This window comes from Dicentrarchus labrax, unplaced genomic scaffold, assembly GCF_905237075.1.
Source record: "Dicentrarchus labrax unplaced genomic scaffold, dlabrax2021, whole genome shotgun sequence".
Lineage (NCBI taxonomy): Eukaryota > Metazoa > Chordata > Actinopteri > Moronidae > Dicentrarchus > Dicentrarchus labrax.
Window position 1 is genome coordinate 13,836,718 of NW_026136713.1, and position 18,955 is coordinate 13,855,672.

At 40.5% G+C, this 18,955-nt stretch overlaps 1 protein-coding gene across 1 annotated transcript in view; it reads right to left on the reverse strand.

The window, feature by feature from the left end:
* Positions 1–319: 319 nt before the first annotated feature.
* The window catches only part of flt4 (fms related receptor tyrosine kinase 4), a 43,752-nt gene continuing 25,116 nt past the window's right edge, over positions 320–18,955 (reverse strand). The window contains exons 10-30 of the mRNA XM_051419116.1: positions 18,287–18,452; positions 15,373–15,508; positions 14,692–14,800; positions 13,436–13,795; positions 12,747–12,893; positions 11,720–11,851; positions 11,107–11,213; positions 9,990–10,125; positions 9,394–9,498; positions 9,192–9,305; positions 8,491–8,579; positions 8,191–8,350; positions 7,705–7,799; positions 5,605–5,727; positions 5,291–5,402; positions 4,915–5,014; positions 4,572–4,677; positions 4,361–4,485; positions 2,349–2,469; positions 2,070–2,155; positions 320–945 (exon numbers count right to left, since the gene is read on the reverse strand). Coding sequence (XP_051275076.1) covers positions 726–945; positions 2,070–2,155; positions 2,349–2,469; positions 4,361–4,485; positions 4,572–4,677; positions 4,915–5,014; positions 5,291–5,402; positions 5,605–5,727; positions 7,705–7,799; positions 8,191–8,350; positions 8,491–8,579; positions 9,192–9,305; positions 9,394–9,498; positions 9,990–10,125; positions 11,107–11,213; positions 11,720–11,851; positions 12,747–12,893; positions 13,436–13,795; positions 14,692–14,800; positions 15,373–15,508; positions 18,287–18,452 — 2,849 coding nt within the window. The 3' untranslated portion in view covers positions 320–725. The remainder of the gene's footprint in view (positions 946–2,069; positions 2,156–2,348; positions 2,470–4,360; positions 4,486–4,571; positions 4,678–4,914; positions 5,015–5,290; positions 5,403–5,604; positions 5,728–7,704; positions 7,800–8,190; positions 8,351–8,490; positions 8,580–9,191; positions 9,306–9,393; positions 9,499–9,989; positions 10,126–11,106; positions 11,214–11,719; positions 11,852–12,746; positions 12,894–13,435; positions 13,796–14,691; positions 14,801–15,372; positions 15,509–18,286; positions 18,453–18,955) is intronic.

Consider the following 18,955-nt stretch of genomic DNA (forward strand, 5'->3'; position numbering starts at 1 on the left):
GCTTACGTCCAGCTCTGATAAGAGGTGCTCAGAGTGACTCACTCTTTTATTCGCCCTACATCCCTCTGTTTACCTCCGTCACTTATTCCTTGTTCACGGTGTCGTGTATCTAAGCGTCTCCACCTCCACTGCATGACACAGATTCACAAATATCTGCTTGTTTCATTGATTGGTCCATTATGGGGTTCATCGTGGCTCTAGCTCGCTGTGGACCTGTAATTTATCACAGCATGACAAATGGAAATTTCTACTTAAACCATATACTTCACTGCAATAATGACAGCTCCCGCTTCATATTAATCATAGAGAGAAGACCGGGAAGAAGATAAAGTTCTTTATTTCTTCCCATATGCGTCATAATTTGTACAAATAAAGGAAGAATACTCTATATATAAAAGATAAAAATATAAATGTGTGAATAGAAAATACTTATGGTTTGTTTTTGTCATAATGCTGCCACCCAGTGGCTTAATTGAGGAACTAAAGGCACATATAGCTATACAGCTCAGTCCATGTGTTGAGGCATCAGCCTGAGTGGAGAGTAGAGGAGAGGAAGGATTTTGAGATGAGTAGAGGTCAGTTCTGTTCATAAGGATCTATAGCCTGATCTTTACTGATAAATGACTGGTTACATGTCAATACTGGGATGTTACTAAAGTCTACACACCTCCCTGTCCACTTATGTTTAACCCTCTCCGTTCTCGCGGGCTGCATCTCTGCTAAGATTACACATTGGAGGAGGCCAGGCAGGGGGCATCGGGTGAGGAGAAGAAGTCGCAGAAGCCCTCTTCGGACAGGTGTCCGTACTCGTTGTTGTAGAAGGTCTGTCCTGAAAGCTGGCTGAAGAAGTGGGGACGGTGCCTGGAGCTGCTGGCGCCGCTGCTTCGACCCAGGGAACCATGGGAGGCTGTCAAAGGCTCTGTGCTGCTGCTGCTGCTTATACGACTGGGGAAAGAACGAAGAAGTATTAGGACAGACTATTAGATGTATAGTACATTAAATTAGGATACACAGAGATGTCTCTATGGTATGAGTTTGAGTAACTTTGCTAAAGCCCAGCTGTTCGTCTTGTAAAAATTAAGCTATATGTTTGAGACTTCAGTAGGAACCAAGGTGGTGCCAAAGGTGCCACAGGAGCCAGAAAGTATAGAAAGGCTAACACATCTATGGGTTTGGTTTTTGGTGGATTTTTTTTATAGTAACAAAAATGTAGAATATTGCCCTATCCTTTAAGTGAAAGACAAGGACCTCCTTATGTTCACAGTTTGCCAGTTCCAGATGTTGGTTTCTTGAATGCTGTTATATCCAGAAAAACCTTTAACAATATGTTACACCAATTTTAACATGCATACACCTAGCTTTGCTTTTTTTTGCTCTCTCTTTTCTATACATATTTTGGTTAAATTGACCACAAGGTTCTTGATTTTGTTCATATATATATATATATATATATATATATATATATATATATATATATATATATATGTTTTGGTTGGTTTGTTTTTTTTTTCCATCTCCTTTAATGGTTGTTGATTAATTCCCCATGCTCATTTATGTAGTATTAAGTATTTCACATAATGTCACATTAACTTAAAAGTTTAAAAAAAATAAATGTACAGATTTTTGTAGAACAAAGGAAGAAAAATGGGGCAGAGGTAGTTTATTAAATCTATGACTGCCTGCTTCCAGTTCTGAGCATACATGTGATAATCATGTGATCAACTTACAGTTTCCTCTTTGTCTTCGTTGTTTGTCATCTTCTGTGCTTTTGCAATAACCTTTTTTTGTTTGTAATTCTCAAAATGACTCATACTGTTGCTTACTCCTACTTATACATGCATAAACCGAGACTCTGCTGATGCTTATTTCCTTTCTGCTGTAGGTTCACTGCACATAAGGCTGAGTGACTACATTCTTCTGAGCAAGAGAGAATGACTGTTTTCTCATACTGACTCTGAAACATCTATAACAGCAGCTTTTATTAATATATATGAAAGGCCTCGCTTTAACCTGGCACTCGCTGTGTTGTTTCAGACAGTAATATGGATCATAACTTTTGTATAATTAACCTTTTTGAGACGGCACCCCTGTGCTTGTGCTCAATTCTCTCAAATTCTTCGGAGGCCAGGACCATCCCGCTGTCTGTCTGGTTGTCCTGGGAAGAGACACAGTTGGACATCATGTTAATTAAGTGCCTTTTGTTGACCCCTATGCTATGTCTCTCTCCGAATGCAGAAACTATTTTTGTTATTATCTGAGGAGAGAATTCTCAAAGTGGAAAAGCCATTCGCAAAATGTCACCAGCCGGTTCACATTTTCGAGAACTGATGAAGAGATAAAGAGCTTACTTGAGGAGCTTTCTGTGGGTGCATCTCCAGGGGCAACTCTTCAAATGTCTTCACTCTGGGTTGGCATATTTTGGAGGGTCCCACAAACACACAGCCAGCAAAGGGGACACAGTTATAATACCTGGTCAAGAAGTGTTGAAAAAAATAACAGATTAATACATGAGAGCCGGCCAGGAGAAATAATAGAAACAATAAAAAATCCAGAGCAGATGGACAAAATATGTCCAACAGTTAATTTATTTTTAAATAATTTATCTTATGAATAGGGAGGACTTCAGGCTGTAAGCTGTGTGACTTCCTCAGTCAGAGGAATTGATGATAAATAGTCGTGTAGAAATGGTGGTGAACATTTTATCAGCCTTTTCATTTTGTTTAATTTTATTAATTATCAGTGAGAGCCTAGAGGCTGAAACTATTCAGTACACAAGATAAAGCAAACATCGGAGAAACGTCTGGAAATACAGACATGATAAAACATCTGGGTAATAAAATCCATGAATAAAACATCTTATCACCAACTAAATTATTTTGAGCCTCCCTGTGAGGGTTTGTGACCTCAAGCAGTGACAATCTGTCTTTTTATTCTAAATAACTATTAATTACTGATTGATACTGGAAAGTGTTATAAACGCCAGGAAATCTGGGGCCTTGTGTACAGTAATACCAATGGGCTTAGGGCCTACTTTTTTGACCTTTTATGCCTTTATTTGACAGAGAGATAGACAGGAAAGGGGGGCAGAGAGAGGGGGGATGACATGCAGCAAAGAGAAATGAGCTAACTGGGCACCCACAACAGATTTATTCTTAACTAGCACATACAAAAAGAAACTTCGCAAGTGGTCCAGATCGGTCATACAAGTCGTGTACTTTTCTCTACAGAAAAACTTGACTGACTAAATAATGCGTCAATCTGAATCCGGAGGTAAAGGAAGATACCAGAATCCAGGAAAATAAATGTTCACCATATCATCATCATCTTCGTCATGGTGCTCTGATGACACATCATTGGCAGCTGTAATATTTTGTAATTGTTTCCAGTCCACTGACTGTTGTCACTATATATGTTATGTATTTGTCTCCTGATTTTTGATTGCAGGACCTGAAGCTCTGCGGTGTAATTTATTTCTTTTTACTTTCTGGTAACATTCTTCAGTTATGCTAATTATGAAATATCCCAAACATACACCACCTCGTGAACAGGTGGGATTCATTAGGAGAGTTTGATAAATCGGACTTGTACGAGCCAACCTCACAGAAAAAAGTGATTTAGGATAAGAACAGAACAAATGTTCATGCATGAGGCCCAGTGTGAGGAACAAAGGGGTCGGATATCTTAAAGATTTTTGTTTATCCCTGTATGTGCAGGTCGAGGTCGCTATTAAAGGATAATTCAGGCGATGTTCTATATATTTTGTTATTGTCAACAAATCCCATGAAAAGACCAAAAAGCTACAATGTCGTCTCTCAATACCTCGCAACTTTCTTTGCCTGCTGTCACCGGTTTGTACTAAAGATATACATCCAAAATAAGTGGTCATAGATATACTGTATACTTTCATCTTTAAAACAGGCAAAAAAAGGAAAAAACTAAACCAACCGGGCGCTGTTATTTTAAGAAAGCTTTACTCCAAAAGGAATGAATAGTGCATTTGCTTTGCACTATTTTCAGCTGTGGATTTTTTGCACTAGTGAGTATTTACAGCAGCAGGGCGGTGTATAAGAGATTGACTTAAAATAAACTACTGTGTGTGTTCATGGTAATTAAGGAACATGTCACCCAGAGCAACAGTGTGGCTTATTGATGTGTTTTTTTTTATGGAAGAGAGGAATGAGATACATCAGGCTTTGGATACACAGACAATACTTGTGGTTGGTTGTGGTCTATTCATGGGATTGTTGACTACAAGAAAAATATCACCGGATGAAACGCTTTAAAGATTCAATGTCTTTCCTGATGTGACAGTTTTCCAGGTTCATTCCCTTTCATGGGATCTTGTAGCACACATTAGTACCTGGTGGGCAGGGTGTTGCAGGCCACTCTCAGTTCCTCCTCAGATGGAGGCCGTGATGAGGCCTGTGAGAAACCATCATCTTCTGAGCTCTGCGAGTGGTTCAGAGGGACATAGTCCTTCCCGTCCTGAGGGGAATTTGTTTAAGATGAAACTCTTTACAAACTAAAAGCATCACTTTCTGGAATGAATGTCTTTCCGGCAGTGAACTTACAGGTAGGCTGTTGTCTTGGAGCAGGTCTCCCAGGATCTGCACCAGGGCTGGGAACGGCGGCCTCTCTTTGGGCTCACCATGCCAGCAGGCCAGCATGATGCCATATCTACCAGCAGAGGGCAGCCACATCACAACAAAGAAGTAGGTCTTGAACTACAAATTTGCTCCTTTATCCTCTTTTAATTTTAAAAGTAAAAGTATGTTTATAAGCCAGTTGCAGTTAGGATTGGCTTGATCAAATAAATACATTTTAGGGCTGTATATCTTATTTTACAGTTTTTACAGATTGTTTTCTTTAAAAGGTAGATGAGTAAGAAAAAAATAAATCAAAGTGTGAACTTACATTTCGGGTGAGGCAGTCTCTGGTGCTCTCATCCTGACGCCGTCTTTCAATCGTTTGCAGAAATCTTCATCAATCTGTACTCCTGGGTACGGAGACGCACCTGAGGGTGTACAAAAGGAGGACGAGACATTAATTAACATGTCAAGCTAAGTTATTGAGTGTTTGGATAACAACAATGAAGATTTAGTCCTCCTCTATAAGAAAAATAAATTCACAGTTGTTTTTGGCAGGAACGAAGATCAATCAGCACTTTTGAAAAACAGCTACTATACACTTCTGGAGGAGATTGTATTGAAACTCTGTTCCCTCCTTTTGTTTTTTACACAAATGTGTCTTCAAAAAAGATGAAATAAGTGTGCTGTGATTTCATCTTTACCCAGTGAAAAGATTTCCCAGAGGAGAACTCCAAAAGACCACACGTCACTCTGGCTGGTGTACACTTTGTCGAAGATGCTCTCTGGAGCCATCCACTTCAAAGGCAGACGAGCCTGGGAGAACATTTAAACACCAGACAAATATTAAAAGATAATCACATAAACAGAAAATGATACCTGCCTTTAAATTTAATCATTATGTGGGTGATTAAAAAACAGAAAAAACAGGAGCTTAATGTTTCCCCACAGTAAATGGAGATGGATTATAAACCTGGAAGCTTAACTCTAAAGCATAGTGAGTGTGAGGATGGCGTACATTGCCTTTCCGGACGTAGTCGGGGTCTTTGTATATGTCTCTGGCCAGGCCAAAGTCACAGATCTTCACGATGTTGTTCTCTGACAGGAGAATGTTGCGGGCTGCCAGGTCTCTGTGGATACACTGCGAATACACACACGACCACACATACATCATAACACTGCGGACAGGTGTGTGTGTCCGTGTGTGTTTTTATGCGAGTGTTTGCATGCGTTGTTTCCACCTTGTTTTCTCTGATGAGTGCATAGCAGATACTACACTACTCACAAAAAGTTAGGGATATTCCACTTTCAGGTGAAATTTATGGAAAATGTAAAAAGTTGATGCTACAGTGATATTATATCATGAAAGTAGGGCATTTAAATAGAAGGTCAAATTAAGATCACCTGGAAAGGTTATAGTGCATTTTATGTACATTCTGAAATTTCATCCGAAAGCCGAATATCCTTTACCTTTAACTTTTTGTGAGTAGTGTATATGATATAGAGTAAATTAATCGCCATTTTAATAATCTGTTGCCTCCAAATCTGTGTGTTTGTGAGTGTGAGTGTGTCTCTATGCCAGTTTGTAACTGGGACTGGATTATGTCTCAGCCAGTTCTGTGGAGTCACTGCAGGAGATCCAACATCATTCACAAAGCTTTCAGGTAAACGTGCCCACAGGGTAACGGCTGGTTTTGAGGAGTAATTTAAAGACAGACAGTCTGCAGTCAGATTGTTGATATTTTATAAGTTAGCGCTGCTTTGTTGTCACAATATTAATTGCATTACTCCGATTGCCACTGGATTCATTTGTGAGATAGACTGTGGCTGTAGGTGAGGTTTTTGGAAAAATAACAACAATAATGAACTTTTAAAAGCATATTTTGATGGCAGGTGATTTAATAAGAATCAAATAAGCTCATCAAAACAATCCTATAACAGCAGGAGCAGATCTAGAGAAATATTCATGGGTGGCATGGAAACTTTAAGGAGTGGCAGAATATGTTAATTTAATCACATATATACATTACAGCATTAGCACATGTAGCACATTAGTCAAGCATTTATTAGAAATATCTTAAGTTGGTATTAGAAATCAAATGTTTTATTTCCAAATCTTCATTTTTCTAAATACATGTCTTTTTGTTATTGAACTTAAGCCCATCACTCAGTTTCAAATGTGGCCAGATCATTAAATTAATTTCCATCTTTTAACATGTTCTTTTTTTAATGAATCTAAACGAATGTGTTCATTTTGACAGCATTTGACACAAAAAGCTGCCACCCCTGTAGATCCGCTCATGAATTACAGTGAAGATGACAGTTTGCAAAACTGAAGTTCTCTTCACTACTTGGGAGTTTTACAGAGCTGATGAACTTGAAATGATGATTTCAAGTCTGTGAGAATTATTCCTCAAACCAATAATGTGCTCCCCGATCTACTTTAGTTTGACACTTAATTACGTGTGCATTAAGTAATCACCAAATTAAATTGTGGATGACTGATTTCATTACCATCAACAGATTGCCCATAGAGTAAGTGCTCACTTAAAAATTGATTAACTAATTGTTTTACTTTTTAATTGAATTCATTTTTTAAATTTTGAATCTAATTTAATGTGAAATAATGTTCATACTGTTTTTGTAGTTAGCATACAAAAAAATAAAAATAAAGGCGTGAAACTATGACTTTGTATGCCACTGTGAATAAACTCAGGAAGCAACATGTTTTTCCAAAAGTTTCCCAAGATCTCCCTTAGTCATCTACAATTTGTTTTGCAGCTGTGAGCAGCATGTCCTTGGTGCATGGCATTGTGGGACAGTAGTGCCCAACATCAACATAATAAAAATGTTCAACAAGGATCTAATATGCATATTCACTTTTTTGGAATATATTTAATTTAGTCACTTCTCCTGAATAAACACACTACAGTTTTACTCAGAATTAGTCTGCAGTCTGGAATCATGGCACAGCTCTGGTTTATGGTGGTTAATTAACAAGAACAAAGGAATGAAAATCAGAATGATCAGGCAACAACCTACTGCCTCTGAGATCGACCTCTGGTGACAATTCACCACTGCTCATTCACTAATTGTCTGTGTGATGCTGACAATTAACCTTTCTGGAGGCCAGGAACTCCATCCCACGAGCCACCTGGAAACTGTAGCAAATTAGATCTTCTATCGTCAGAGGAGTTTTCCACAAGTCCTCCACTGGAGAGAGAAGATGAGGGAGGACAAGGCAGTCATGGAAAGATAAGGGGGGGGATAACAAGAAGGGGAAATTAATTAATTGCAATGAGACAATGAGCCTCATGCAGCAACATTCTCTTCAATTTATCTTGTATTTTCTGTTAAGAGAAAAAAAATAAAAGAAGTCATCTCCAGATGCGCCAAACATTCATAAACATTTAAATCTGTTTTTACCCAGGTGTACTGAATGATGAATCCCACTTAATAATGAATTGGAAGGGTGTGGCCAATTGTTTATTAGCATACAACACCCCCTGAACATTATTAAAGGGCAGGTGTAGTTTTTATATTGCTTCCTGCATAATGCTTAATTAGTTAATTCATTTACTCGTGTGAATGAAAACAGACTGACTTTTCTCCACGGGAGGTTTCTGATCGGGCGTGTTAGATGATGGACTCTGAGGACTGGTGAGCTGGGAGGAGGATGGAGAAGGAGGTTGTCGAGCTCTTTGGTCCATTTGACCCGCCTCAATCATCCGTCTCACCTGGCTCTGAGTTTTAGGAGACCGGTCCTGAGTTTGGGGAAACAATTCAGTCATCTCCAAAATCAATATCAAAAAAAGAGTTACAAAAAATATGTGTCAATAAAGGAAACAAACAAACAAATATAAAACAGTAGAAAGAGCTGCAGTTTCTGTAGTGTTTTGGATACCCTGTACGGGAGGAAGAACTCTCTCTTGGCTCGTAGGAAGTTGGACAGATTCCCATACTTGCAGTATTCCACTACCACCATCAGTGGACCTGGTGATACAGACAGTTTTCACTTAACAGTGTTTTTTTTCTCTCATTAAAGCAATTTCTGCCTCTCATTTATCAGCTAATTCTTTCACAACCATATTAAAAGTAGTGAGAGCTGCCATACTATAACCATTTCCTGCCTGAGGTTAGCTGCAAGACTAAAGTGCTGCTTTTTCTTAAGGGGTAAACAGGGCAAAACATTTTCAGATGTCTGACCCGCAAACATCTGCTCTTTAGGTCAAATTGATGTATGGACTTAAAATTAGGGGTGTCAAAGAAAAACAGAGGCAGCTGTTTGACTTTCTCGTTTGGTTCGCTTTTAAAATTGTTGTGTGGAAGCTGCAGAGGGGGTAGACAAAATAATTTAAAAGAACAAACAGCAGGAAAAGAGGTTTTCTAAAACGCTAAGATTGTACTTAAATTTGAATTTAATTTGCCACAGGAGACATATATATGTTTCAAATCATAACAATACAGTAGTTATTTTTCATGAGGTGTTTACACTATTTAGTTTACACCGAGTACATTGGAAGTTATATATCATATCTATGTTAACCTCTACCAACACTCATCTACAATACATATGAAATGTAACACAAACAAATATGTGCTCACCGTTTGGTTTGGTGCAGGCTCCTAACAGGTTCACTACATTCAGATGGTTACCAATGTGAATCAGTATCTTTAACTCTGACATCAAGGCCTTATGCTCACTGGCTGTGGCTCCATCTGAAACACACAAACACATCTTATTGTTTATTGCACGTGTGTCTCCAATATGCACATCTACCAAGTCATATGTATGTGTGTATCTCACCCTTCAGCATCTTGACAGCCACTGTGTCCAAACTGTTGCTCTTGCTGATGCCGTAGATTGATGCCTCAATTACTTTTCCGAATGCCCCGTGGCCTAAAACCTTTCCTATTTCAGGAAGAAAGAACAGAAAAAGCGACAGAATATTTATGCTCATTGATCTCTGCAGACTTGGTTTTAGTCTCACTGGAATACACAAACAGATGTGATTGGGAGCCGTTGCAAAATGTAAATTCATCTGGCATCCATGTAGACAAGAGGGAGGAATTAGAATCTCAATTGCAGCATTTGGAAACAACATGTTGCCATAAGTTGCTCTCATAGAACAGATGCTTTTCCTCAGGGCATTTTTAAAAAGCTGTGCTGGGAATGAGCACATATTTAACATTTGCACTTTACTTGGCAGCACTTTGCCCGGCTGGCTGCGATCCAAACTCCTGCCATTAAGGATTGTGGAAATGGAAAAGTAATTCAGTTTCATCCATCTATTCTCTCTCATCCCCGCCTATATGTTTCCTCACACAACCCCCCTCTCTCCCATTCACTCATTTATACCACCATCCATCCATCCTTTGCTCCCACCCTTCCCGATGGCTCACCCAATCGGAGTCTGTCTCTGGAGATCTCCCACTGCGAGGAGTCGTAGGGCAGGTATTCGCACTGCTCATCCAGAGGCACCTCCCCTGGGTCCATGATGATTGACAGATAGCCTGTCTTTATGTCTGCAGGGTTAACCTGAAGTTCAGAGAGAGAAAGAGTTTATGGAAGATGAGGAGGTGTTGGGCTGAACTGGGGTATATATATATATATGGAAAATTTGGTACAACAACAAGACAACAAAAATGCCACAATGGTACAGTTACCATATTTAGGATGATAAAACCCAATTTATGTTAAAGAGTTCGGTCTAGACCTGCTCTATTTGAAAAGTGTCCTGAGATAACTTCTGTTATGAATTGGCGCTATACAAATAAAATTGAATTGAATTGAATTGAATTGAATTTATCACATTAGATAAGTCAAAAGTGTATTGTCAGCTGCAGACTAACAAAGAAAATGGGTCTTCTCTAAAATAACCTGTGCAGTGTTCAGTCTCACTGACTATGTAAATTCAACAGTATGCCCTTAAAAGCATATTTGGGATGCTGTATAATAATGTGCAGAGTTAAGATATCAGATGGATAGATATTAACATACTGCTAATATCCAGTAAGCTACTTCCTGTAATCACTGGGGCATTTTTGAAAACTGTCAGAAAACCAGCTTGGACTCTCAGTTCATTAAACTGTCTGCTGCTTTTAAAGAGTTACAGATAATGAGTGGAGCTGGTGTGAAGTGAATGGCTATTAGGCCAATATTGGATGACACCTCAGATCTCAATCGTTTTTTACTCCATCTCCACATGAAGCTGTCTCTAAATTACATTGTTGATAACAGCACCACACTGTGAGGCGATCTAATGTGCGACCAAATGAGGAAAAATAATTACATTACTTGTTAGTTCCTAATAGCAGTAAAAGACTAATTGGACTCACTCTCAGCAAATATCAGTAACTCTCTCGGAGGGGTAATTTACAAACTCTCTTAAAGATCAAACCGGTTGTGCTCAAACGCCAGCAGACATGCTGTGAGTCAGAGGTCAAAGCGTCTTCGTCACAGTCCGTCAGTTTCTCTCACAAACACACAGACACATAGTGAAAAGCGGCGCCCTCTGACCCGCTTCACATTGCAGAAGATGAGGATAAGCAAGGCCCAGAAGAAAACAGCGATGACCCCAGTCCCGATCAGGATTACAATCTCCACATTGGCTCTGTCACTTGAACCTTAACAGAAAGAAAGAAAGAAAGTCACAAATGTTTTGAACACTGAGCACCAGAAACCACTCTTTACCCTCACAGTTCTTTATTTAATCTCTCTTTGATTACATTACTCTTTGCCTACTGGAGGGGGCGCTGTATTACAAACTATCAGTCCCGGCTTGCAAGCTCCTTACATTCAATCTTTAAGTTACATCATTGTACTCAGTCCAGCCATTCATCATGAGCCCCCTTCCAGCAAACCCATTAAATTATGCATTCATTATATTTTGGAGGGCTGTACATAACAAAAGCACAAAAACTGAAGCTGCAGTCAAAAGTTAAGGTGAAATACTAAAACCCAGACCTGCACATTTTGTGTGTGAAGGTTTGAGCTCGAGGGCAGCTGTGATTTCAGACCTGAGTGCACTCGAAAAAAGCACGTCAGCGGTGGCGGTGCGTGAGTGGATTCAGGTGTCACTTTGATTGTATGCAACAGTCTGTTTCTGTGTGAGTGTGTGTGACTGTCTTACCGATGACCCTGACAGCGGCTGAGGAGTGGACACAACCGCGCTGGTTGCAGGCGGTGCAGGTGTAAAGCCCGGCATCCTCCTCTCTAACACGCTGAATACTCAGTGTGCGGTTTGAATCCTGCAGCTGGACACCTGCGAGGAGGCACGGGATGATTAGTGACACACACACACACACACACACACACACACACACACACACACACACACACACACACACACACACACACACACACACACACACACACACAACGCCGTGCTTCAACACTTCTCGCCTCTTACATCAGAAATTCAGCAACATTTTCAACAGCATTTCTTGAATTCTCGTCACACCTCTGGAATTCAAACTATAGTATTGATTCATAATCCCACCGCCCTGTGGGGCTAGCCACATGTCCCAGCAGCCCCTCTGAGTGAACCCCATAGCATCAGCTGTCACTCAGACCCATACTATCTCTTCCTTCCCCTCCCACCCCTCATCTCCTTCAGATGCTAAGAAGAGACGCACGCTGGGAAAGCTAATGAGCCATGTCTATCTGCCCGCAGGGTTTGATATGTGTGGGTTTGTGTGTGGGTGTATTCTTGTTATTGGTTGTGTTTGACACATTTATTCAATAGTATGAATGTGCAGGCGGACTGTTGGGTGGTTGTGTATCTGTGTGTGTGTGCCCATGTTGGCTTTTAATAGCTTGAATACCATTTATCATGACAGAAAGTTCAGCAAAAAAGAAAACCTGCCAACATCTGCCAAAAGTTGTTGGTGTCTGAGTAAATATTAACAAAGCTTATTGTTTCTGCTCTTTTATCTAATGTGAAGCCAGAATGTAACAGATCCTGCTGGAAACTCACACAGACAGAATAATCTCATAGGAAGATACAGCACCTGCAAAATTAAAACCCTGAGGGTCAAATTTTATGAGTAACTGTGTGAGTGTGTGCACGTGTGTGTGTGTGGCTGCTGGGTGGGCCGGTTGGGCAGCTGCACTGCTGTGTAAACGCGTGCATCACCTGTGTAGGTGTATTCATGCACCTGACATTTGGTGGAGAGGCTGGTTGTCTTTAAACCAGGAGAGGCGGGGCAGAGGTCTGCCCTCCACGTCGCACTCCATCCGCAGAGACTCTGTCACATTCACAGTCTGGTTGGTGAGGCTGCGCTTGTACCGAGGCGGCTCCAGGGCTGCGGAGAGAGGGACAGGCCAAAAGACAGGGGAAGAGAGCAGGAGAAGAAAAGGAAAATCAACACTACGAGCTGTATGCACTGATGTGAACAGTGCCATATCGTCTCAAGGACTGCAAATGCACATACTATTTACGGCATGGTCTTGTAGGTATTAAAAAAAGGTCAAAAGTCAAAAAATCCCATTAAAATATACATGTATCCTCCAGGCACTGATGCAAGGTTACAGCACAAAACTTGTTTATTTTAGCCCTGCAGCGTCTCAGCTCTGTTTTCTGCCACTACATATAGATGCTGTGCAAACAACAGGTACTCTCTCCATTATGTGTTGATGTGGGTATCGGACTGCGTGGGTACCCTTTTGTTAGTGTGTATATTTTTTAAGCCTGCAGCATCTCAGCACCATCCCCACTGTGACCGGTGTGTTTCCACTGCCAAGAGTTGAGCCTTTATCTATAATTAGCTGTGGTTAGAGTGACTACTCTCTATGCCGGGCGATGTGGGCATGTCTGTCTGAAGCTTTCATCTCTTTTATCTCTCACCTTTGACAGAGATATATCTGAACAGGCACTGTTTCTCCCCGCTCCGCCTGCTCTGAGCCTCACACACATAATGACCCTCATCCTGCAGCTGAATGGAGGGAATGGTGAAGTCCAGGACCCAGCTGTTGGAGGGCTCCTGGAAGGAGAGCTGGCCGTCGAGGGTGTCCGCGTAGAGGTGCACGCTCCTGCAGTCCAGCTCCTGGGGCTTGCCCTGCACGTCCTGCAGGGCCTGGGGGTCGAGCCGATACCACTGCAGCTGCTCATAGGTGTAATTGTCAGCACTGCAGCACATGGACACTTTCTCCTGCTCCAGGGGATTCTCTGAGGGCTGGACATCCACACTGAAACCCTCAGGGATGGCTTTGAAGATACAGAGAAGGGCAGGTAGGGTGGTTAGGTAACCTAACAAGATAGAACTTGTGCACTGAAAAGTCATGAAAATGATTGCTTAAATGATTGGTTCCCCCTAAATTCTACTGTTTCATAAGGAATATGCTTTCTGCATGGAAAGATTATGAGCCAGTGGGCCTCATAGGGGGCACATTTACATATTTTTCTATTGTTTTGATGGCTGAAACAATTTTGGTCATAGAGGGAGGCAGTCTAAATTCTCTCCAAACCTTCCTGCCCCACAGTACAAAACATGATTGAAAACCATCAAAGAAAACCTGCGATGATTTGGGTTCTATTGTCCTCAAGCAGAGCTTTTCAGCTGTCAAACATATTTTAACTGATTTACTAATTGGTATATTCAGGCTTAATGTAACCTTACTGTGTACTGTGCAGCTGTATTAGGGAAAAATGAACAAAGGCATACAAAAATCAATATCAGATCAGACTCAGATACTTGGTATTAAAGGATCAGGATTACAAAACATCAGGACTTCCCTAATTCTAACCGACTTTTCCATTAAAGATCCTCACAGCGGTCATTTCAAACTGAGGTTTCTGTTTAGGGCCCCCTAACCTGGGCTTGAGCCCGGGAGGACCGTTCAATAATCCATCCATGTAACCGGTGGGAAATAATGCTGCTGTTGAAATTTTTTAATGTATTTTTCTAATGCTGAGAACAACACAATTTCTATTCCTCAATTGTTATTCAGTAAAGGCACAGAGACTGAAATCTCTAAGGCTCAACAAATAAAACTAAAATGATCTGCATGGCTACACACCACTAGACTTTTGGGGGAATTATTCTGTGTTTTTTTTGTCCTTTGTTGTGAAATGCAGGGTGAAATCTAACCCGACATACTTACTAGTTACATAGAAGTAGATCAGCCGCTCATCTTTGCCAGCTTTGTTTTCAGCAGAACACTTGTACATGACGGAAACACTGGCGTTGCGAATCTGAAGCCTGCTCACTATCTGTGAGGTGAAAAGAGGTGGGCGAGACTTTAATTCATCAGGAGGAGACATGCAAATCTTAAAAGGAGGCACAGTCTGCCGTCATGTAATTCTTTGTGAGCTGACACAAACCGGATTTTGTGCTGACAGGCCAACAAGAAGCAAAACTCACTCAGGATTTTTTGGCACATGCATGTTTCTGTGTGCTCAAAGGAAAATTTGCTCTCATGTTTGGGGTTTATAAAATTTTAAAGGCATGTGTATGTGCACATGCGCTCATGGCATGTGTGTCTGTATGTGTTTATAGCCAGTCCTCACAGGAAGTCTGCAGAGGAAGACTGTTCTAAATATTTCTACTGTGGAAATGGCTCTTGATTTACAAATTTTGTTATGGAGCTCAGAATTTGGGACGCTTACATAAAAACATCACAGTTCATGGATAAGTCCACTTACATAAATGTCTTCTTTTTTGGATTACGTCCTAATCATATTCTGTCATTATTTAAAATAAATTGCCATCCTACAATTATATTTTAATATTATTCATTTTCTTATTCATGAATAAGTAAGCTTTTACGTAGAATGGCAGTCACCTTTTGCCGGCCATCCACCACTTCAACTGACATTTCAATAGCCTCGATTTCATTCACAGTGTTTTCCGAGTTAATGTCCTGCCAGTTCTGACAGTCTGCGATCCTGTCACTCCGGCCCTTCCTGTCTCGCCGGACCCTGGAGAGAAACACAGACACATTCATGACATCTTCCCTCATTGACATGCATAGCAGAAGGTGGGCAGTGGGGGAGAATTCAGAAGCACATCAAACCAGACATCCTGAGGTTTTATGGGTTTTTTTTGTTTTTTTTATCCCACACACTGGATTGCATTTCAGATTCGAACACCAGCTCACATCCAAAAGCAGAGGCAATTATGCTAGTGTCCTGGCAACTAATGGAAACACTATGGTATCAATTTCTATTATGAAGATCCATAGTGTGAACATCATAGCAGAACTAATGAAACATGAAATGGAATTTTGTTCTGCACTTTCTCCTAAAGACACAACCCAAATAGTCTACATTAGCAGAAGGTAATTGGGGTCTGTTTCATTGTACTGTCTCTATAGTAGTATAGCAGTATAGACACTTACTTACAAAGTCATACTTATTATATATGCATACTGTACATATACATATATCCCTTATTCGAGAAATAAACATTTATGAATGAAATAACCTGTTTTAGCTGACCTCTGGTTAGTCATTAGTATAGGATGATATTGCCAAAAATAGCAGATGTTCACACACGCTTGTTTTCGTCACTTGGGAAAACTGTGCATTGATTTAAATTTAATCCTCAGAAACTTTCCCTAACCATAACCACTAGCGGCTAACTTTGAGAACTCCAGGGTTATGTCCTTTGAGTTTAAGTTCTTTAACTGCACACAAATCACATACTGTATGTTGTTTTTTTAATGAAGATGCTGATATTTTTCAACCATGCAGGAGCTAGTGTGGGGAGGTTTAAGGAATATGATTTATGTAGGTGGAAAAAACAAGCCAGAGTTTGCTGATGCTATCATACTAAGTGTCCTGAGATAACTTCTGTTATGAATTTGCGCTATACAAATAAAATTGAATTGAAACTGAATTGAATTAAACATCAGCATCTAAAAATTGTGAGCATGTTAGCATGCTGACATAAGTATTTAGCTCAAAGCACTAATGGCCAAATACAGCCTCACAATGCCGCTTGGCTTTAGAGTCTCAGTCTTGTTAGATGAATCTTTCTCCACCCTAATTACATACTTGTGGAAAAGGGTTTAGACTGCATACCATTTGGACATATTTACTGAAAAGTGTGTGATATTTTGTGATTGCATACTCAAAACCCTTACAGTGTTCATTAGTGACAAATCTTAGGTGGCTTGGATTCTTCTGGGGACCAATAACATGCCTAACCCAAACCTTTACTCTAATAATAACCTTACCCTTGATTTTAAAAGGAACAGTTCAACATTTTGGAAAATACACTTATTTGCTTTTTTTACCTGTTAGATGAGAAAATATCACTTTCATATCAAGATATAATGTGTTCATTTGTGAGCCTTAGAGGTGCTGGAAGACTGATTTTGTAACCTTGGGATAGAGCTATATTTCATATTTAGTAAACATATGATACTGATCTACTCATTTCTCAGCGAGTAACAGTAACAGTCCCCCCATTTTGACTGTGTGAGCATATATTTGTCCATGCAATGTGACTAATACACACATTGTCGTCATGATTTGAGACTATCCACTCTTATGAAAGCAATTTCTCAAACTTTTCATAGAACTTTTGAGTTGAAGGACACTTCAGCAGGAGGGTGGGTTGAATCCACATTGTGCTATCACACTTCACAGACTGCTGTAACCCAAGACAGATGTATTTGTCGTGGACTATATGTTTGACCATCAGATTAAAAAAAGGAAATTCAATTCTTATATATCAGAAAAAGGTCAACACAGCCATGGCTCTGTCAGCGCCCATGAAATGTCACTTGAGACAGAACCTGAACTGGACAGCTGGAGCTAAAGCTGAGCCAAACCTGTGCATTTCAGAGTGTACTGCCTATAAGAACAGGCTAGGCGCCTCGTGTCTGCACTCATGTTGCATGCCCACATGGAAAGGTCAAGAGAACAGCAATAACTTAAAAAATTAAGCCTTGGAGGAAGATGCCTGAATAATATTCAGCAGAAGGGGCCACAACACTGGGGTTTAAAGGAAATAACTGGAATGTACTGTAAATTGCTGTCCAGAGAATCCATTATTATGTGTTGTTGGATTCAGCAGAGATGGAAAAGAACCCAGAATGATGTTTGGCAATAACTGTGTGTTTATGTGTGCATTAAGCATGTGTGTGTTTGATATATAGCATCTTGATGGGCTCAAACACACTTAGGTGGTTTATGTGCATTTCAGACGGGTGAGCAGGTGAGTTTGTGTGTGTGTGTGTGTGTGTGTGTGTGTGTGTGTGTGTGTGTGTGTGTGTGTGTGTGTGTGTGTGTGTGTGTGTGTGTGTGTGTGTGTGTGTGTGTGTGTGTGCCTATGTGGACCTATGTCAGAATGTGAGACTGCTGTGTGAGTGCTGAACCATGTCGGATCAGGCGCAGAGTAACAGGCGCATTATTAGTGTGTGGGGGAGGAACACCGTTGGACACTGAACAGACCCACTTTCCTTTCGTCTTCTCTTTCCTCTATTTACCGCTCCTTCACCTTTCTCTTTATCTCCGCTCCTTTCTTCCACCTCCACATCTCTTTCTTCATCATCTCCTCCCTCTACTCTGAGCCAGTGGATAATTTCACACTGCCCTTCTCTTCCTATTTGGTCCTCACATTACGCTTCATGCACTGCATCCCACTCCTGTTCTCTTCTCTGTCCTGCTAGATCAAACTTTGTCTGCTCCCATATTGGTTACACAGTTATCCCCAAAACATCTGGAATCTGGAAGAGAGGTTTTTCTTACAGTCTGCTCCGAGTGTTGTTGAGGACACACGGTCCCCAGGCTCTCCACTGCCAGCTGATGGTGGGAGTGGGCAGACCATAGGCGGTGCATGTTAGAGTCTGGCTGCTGCCACTGGGGTAAGGACTGGATGGATCTGCCACTTCTTTCTCATGAATCTGTGGGGGAACTAGGGAGGAAGAGATTCAGTAGTTGGAGGTCAGTCACAGGGCAAACACAAATGAAAAAACAGAAAATCACCCTCATACTCCTCACACACAGCTATGAGATATCTAGATTCTCCTAGCAATCTGGTTTAAATGTCCTTGGACTAATAGGGGAAACTAAAACGTGACTAGAACAACTAGATCACTAGAAAAAAAAACACGGTTGGGATAAAATGAAGAGAACACACAGGCACAGAAAGAATGAAGTGTAAGAATCAAAATGTACTTAAGTGTGATTTAAGCAAACGTAAGTCAGCAAAAGAACTTGCTTTCACAACTTTAGGTAGCTTCCTAGCTAATTAGTAATTTATGATACCTTCATGAACTAATTTGTTTTCTTTACATTTCCATAACCCACATCTCTGTGATTCAATCCAACACAATCACCATTTTGTGCATCTTTTCTTGACTGATACATCATGTTAGCATTTATTTATTTATTTATTTTTCTTTAATTAATAGTAAC